Source organism: Benincasa hispida, chromosome 4 (assembly GCF_009727055.1).
Source record: "Benincasa hispida cultivar B227 chromosome 4, ASM972705v1, whole genome shotgun sequence".
NCBI lineage: Eukaryota > Viridiplantae > Streptophyta > Magnoliopsida > Cucurbitales > Cucurbitaceae > Benincasa > Benincasa hispida.
Window position 1 is genome coordinate 36,646,054 of NC_052352.1, and position 5,418 is coordinate 36,651,471.

The window sequence follows — 5,418 nt, forward strand, 5'->3', positions numbered from 1 at the left end:
CTTGAGTTAGTTGATAATTTATATTGTTATTCCATCACTTTTAATTTCGTGTAAAAAATTTACTATTTATACTACTTTAAAAGTATTTTAGTTCATCAAAATTTATGTTCCAAGTATTTTAAAGATCTTCAAACAAGTAGTGAATTTAAAAAAGTGAGAAATTTTATTTGGAAGCAAATTATGGGTCAACCGTACAATTATCTACGAAAAGAAAACTAATAGAATTAATTGTTCAATTCGTCTTTTCAACGCAACGGAGCAACGAAACGAACTACCGCTCGTTAGAACTTGGAAGAACTCGGTTCAGACAGAAATTCCAGCCGACGATCTCTTCCTCTGGAAATGTATTCAAAAGCTATCTTGTTCCTCATTTTCTCTGTCATCTTCTTCATTTCATGTTCAATCCTCGTCGGAACCGTCGACATCAGATCCTACTTCTTCCCTTTGCTTCAGTCTCAGCCAGTTTCCCCTTTCCCCTGTGCCGCTGACCCTCCTCTCAGAGTCTACATGTACGACCTTCCCCGTCGTTTCAATGTCGGCATGCTCAATCGCCGAAACTTGGACCAGACTCCTGTCACCGCTTCCACTTGGCCTCCATGGCCCAGAAACTCGGGGTTGAAGCGGCAGCATAGTGTGGAGTACTGGATGATGGGTTCGCTTTTACACAAAGCTACTAATGATGGCAGAGACGCGGTTAGAGTTATGGATCCGGAGAATGCTGATGCCTTCTTTGTGCCGTTTTTCTCTTCGTTGAGTTTTAATTCACATGGACGCAATATGACCGATCCGGCTACGGAGATTGATCACCAATTGCAGGTACCTTGCAGTTGATTATACAGTTTTAAGTTCGTAGCTCTTCTGGACTTCTGTAATTTTCTATTGGATTCTTGTTTAGACCTTGGCTATGTTCTCTATTCGACTTCATATTCTTGGATTTTGGAGGGCCTTTCCGAGTGGAATTCGATTATTATCCTCGAATTTACTGAATTCCTTTTCTCTCTAACGTCTCTAGTAGGTTTTAAATTGATTTTCCTACGTTTAGCTGATTCTTTTGCAGTTCTTGGATTGTGATTTTCTTTTCCATTAACACAGTTTCTGGATTGTGATGATATTCAATTTATCCATTTACGCTTTGGTTGACTGCTTAATAGTGGGTAAAGTGGAGGTAAAGGGGGGAAAGTTGTATTGTATTCTTAGAATTGAATTTGATCCAGTTTAACAATCTCAGACTGAGCGAATTTCAGATCCAGGGAGAGACATTTAATCTATTGCACTAGCTAAACTGCGGTAGTTGACTTGTAATGAAATTATGGACCTACAAACCCACTATTTAGGAAAACTATTCATCTGATCACGATATCTTCCTATATTTTGGTTCACTCCAGCGGTTGGTAAATGAAGAGTAGGTTTCATCCATTTTCATTTTTCCAAAGAAACATGGGTTTGAGTTCTCATCTCAGGTTTATAGATATGGCTTGACTTTTATTTGTATTCTTTTGATTGTCAGCATCTAATTTGTCTCGCTATTAGGGTTGTTTTATTTAAAATTTTATATTGTCAGTTTTGAAAGCATTGAAGAGAAATCTATATGAATTTTTATTTGTTGTGTGATTTAGATAAAGTGAACCGTACTTCAGTCAGTTGATAGGCTTTGATCATTTGACTAATGTTTCCACAGATTGAACTCATGAAATTCTTGAGTGAATCCAAGTATTGGCAGAGGTCTAAGGGCAGAGACCATGTCATTCCCATGACACATCCCAATGCTTTTAGATTTCTCAGAAACCAGGTGAATGCCTCAATTCAAATTGTCGTGGATTTTGGCCGCTATCCAAAAGCCATGTCAAATTTGGGCAAAGATGTGGTTGCACCATATGTGCATGTTGTGAGTTCGTTCATTGATGAAAACTCCCCAGACCCATTTGAGTCTCGCCCGACACTACTCTTCTTTCAGGGAAAGACGTTCAGAAAAGATGTAAGTTGACTAAAGTTTCATGACTGACTCAATTCTAAAATCTAGATTATTTTTGGGGGGAACTTGAACTGTGTTTTGATGTGGAATTGTTAGTAACTGAGTGTTATTAACATGTTTCAGGATGGCATTATTCGTGTCAAACTGGCAAAGATATTAGATGGTTATGACGATGTTCATTATGAGCGTAGCGCTGCAACAGAGAAAAGCATAAAAACGGTATGATGTATGCATAGTTAGCTTATTGCTAAATAGTTTCTATTTGATTATTTGTATGGGAAAAAATTTGTGCATTCTACTCTGCTACTTTAAATTCAGTAAACTATATCATATACCTTAACCAGACCGAACATCAAAACCTATTTCTTAACCAAGCTTCGTATTTTATTTTTTGTATATTTTGAAACAAAATCCCATAATCCTCCTCTCATCTAAATGTATTGTACAAATACTCACGAAAACTTACGAGCTGGTTTCTCATTGTGGTAGTTTTGGATGGTAAGAAAAAAAATATTAGGGGTTTGAGAAACAAGACAATTTTGTAATGTGCATATATTAATTTAACTTTTACAATTTCGGTGTGGGTGTCTAAGAAGTGGCTAGGAGCCTAGTTTCTTTTTATGCCCCTTGCTCACTGAGACGAGTGAACTTTTTGAAAAAGAAAAGTTTGTAGTCTTATGGATGTATCTTTGTAAGTTTAATGGTAAAGAATTAAGTGTCTCATTCTTTCATCTTCTTCTGATAACTACAGTCTTCTCAAGGGATGCGGTCCTCAAAGTTCTGTCTGCATCCCGCTGGAGACACTCCATCATCTTGCCGGTTATTTGATGCTATTGTGAGTCACTGTGTTCCCGTTATCGTAAGTGATCAAATAGAGCTGCCATATGAGGATGAAATTGACTATAGCCGATTCACATTGTTTTTCTCCTTCGAAGAGGCACTGCAACCTGGTTACATGGTTGATAAACTCAGGGAATTTCCTAAAGAGAGATGGATTGAAATGTGGAAACAACTAAAGGAAATCTCCCATCACTATGAATTTCAGTACCCTCCTGAGAAGGAAGATGCTGTCAATATGTTATGGAGACAGGTGAAGCACAAGCTTCCCGGGGTTAAACTCACCATCCACCGAAGCAGACGCTTGAAAGTCCTGGACTGGTGGCAAAGAAGATGAACACTGGAGTTGTATTTTTTCTAGTCCAGCATCTCTAAACTCTCACTTTCCTAACAATTCATATTGCAACTTCTTGTCTTGTGCTGATTCCAATAATCTTCCGCATCTCTCAAGCTTGGTTTGATACCAATTAGGTACTACGTTCTACTCACTCTTCTAATAGTCGATATTCAGTTGTTGAAATTTCACATTCTTGAAAGGAAATTTAGAGTCACTTGAGTTCTCTAAATGTGAAGGCTTTGTACAGACATGTTGAGAATTTTTGGGGATTTTGTTTCTTGGGCTGTGTCTGTAATAGGAATTCTTTGTAATTTCATTGCTTGGATCATGTTATTGTTATAAGATCCAAAGGGTTTATAGATTTTGTATTCTTGCAGTTATACAAAGTGAATTGGAATCTCCTGCTTAGCTAGAAAATGTTGGCATCGTTATGTTGATTGTTGTACTGATCTTCATTTGCATTTTTACTGTTGTAAATATGTCTCGTACTTCTGAGTACCATAATAATCAGAAGGATATTTGCAATGAGTGACAATTTGAATATACAATTTTGTATGTGTGTCATCCATATTTGTTATTTTGTGAATGTGGCAAAATTTTGAAATCTGAATTTCTGTTCTTCATTTGTTTTTAAATTTTCAGATCTGCCTTATTTCTTTTATTCCTTCGCGTGTCCTCTTCCCTTCCGGATCCTAACTCTTAGTTTTGCTTTAATCAATATTCTTTTTTAGCAAATTTTGAGAAAAATATTTTTCTTTTTTGAAATAATAATATTTGATTAACATTGTTTCTTGTAAATTAATCGTAATTTATTAATTTACTATAAAAAAAATTTAAAAAAAAAAAAAAAGATGGCGGGACAAAAGGAACATTACGGGATAAAAAGAAAAAAATTCTTTTTTTAAAGAGAACAAAATTATTTAGATACAAGTTTAGTCTTAAATATTGTAGTTTATATCTATTTGATCTCTGGGATCTATGAATGTGATCATGACCAAAAAGATGCATCCAAATATTTTTTCTATTTTGAAAGATAATCACAAATTACTTAGTATCAAATAGCAATTAGATGACATTCACAAACTACTTAGTATCTAATAGTAATTAGATGACAATAATAAACTACTTATCATCAAATACTAATCGGATAACAATCACAAAGTATTTAACATCAAATAACTATCCGATAAAAATCACAACTGCTTATTATCAAATATTAGGTGAGTTATAATTAATTTTCTGTTGATTTTGTTATGCTTTTTGAATAGTATATTAGTGGTATGATGTATATATATTTCATATGTCAATAAATTAATATACTTACATATCAATGTGAGTTATAACTAATTTTTGTATAAGATAACAATTAGACAATAATCGGTATCATCAGCAGTCAGACAATACTTAATATGAAATAATAATTAGACGACAATATATAGTAAATCATTATCATTGGCAATCAGTATCAAATAACAATTAGATAGCAGTAAGTATTAAATAGAAATAAGATAATAATCAGTATCATTAATAATCATCATCAAATAATAATCAGTCAACAATCAAATGACAATCAACATTATATAGTAGTCAACCAATAATTAGATAGCAATCAATATCATTGACAACTAGTATGAAATAGTAATCAGATAGCAATCACTATCATTCATTATCAAATAACAATAAATATCAAATAGCAATCAAACAACAACCATATACACAAATCAGTATCATTAGCAATCAATATAATACAACAATCAGAATCAAAAAGCAATTAGACAATAATAAGACAACAATATGTATTATTGACAATTAGATGGTAATTAGATGACAATCATATGCAATTACACATTTTTAATTGTGAGTATTTTGGTCATCTGGATATTTCAATTGGGATGAGCTTATTACTGTTGTCATTCTTGCAAACTTCAAATTGTTGGGCTATAGGCTTAAGTTTTATTTTATGTTTTGCCATTTGTGCACATGACCCTGTTAAATATTTCAAGTGTATCAGAGGTATATCAAATATAAGACATGAGTGTATCAGTCATTAATCAGCAAATACTTGAAGTAAAATATAGGTGTGTCAACTATATATCTAATATCAATCAACATTTCAAGTGTATTAGTAATATATCTAACAATAATCAATATTCAATCAGTGACTTATTTTCTAAGTAAAGCACGAGTGTTCCATTTTATGTGAACATAATATTCCAAGTGTATTAGTAGTATATCGATAAGACATGAGTATACTAGAAATCGATCAGTAACT

The 5,418-nt window shown here is 33.5% G+C and overlaps 1 protein-coding gene across 1 annotated transcript; it reads left to right on the forward strand.

Annotated features, from left to right (window-relative positions):
- The first annotated feature begins 219 nt into the window (after window positions 1–219).
- On the forward strand, window positions 220–3,526 carry LOC120075155 (probable arabinosyltransferase ARAD1). The gene is made up of 4 exons (XM_039028336.1): window positions 220–816; window positions 1,679–1,975; window positions 2,096–2,191; window positions 2,724–3,526. Exons 1-4 carry the CDS (start codon window positions 343–345, stop codon window positions 3,144–3,146), a joined length of 1,290 nt encoding a protein of 429 aa, XP_038884264.1. The 5' UTR covers window positions 220–342; the 3' UTR covers window positions 3,147–3,526.
- The last annotated feature ends 1,892 nt before the right edge of the window (window positions 3,527–5,418 follow it).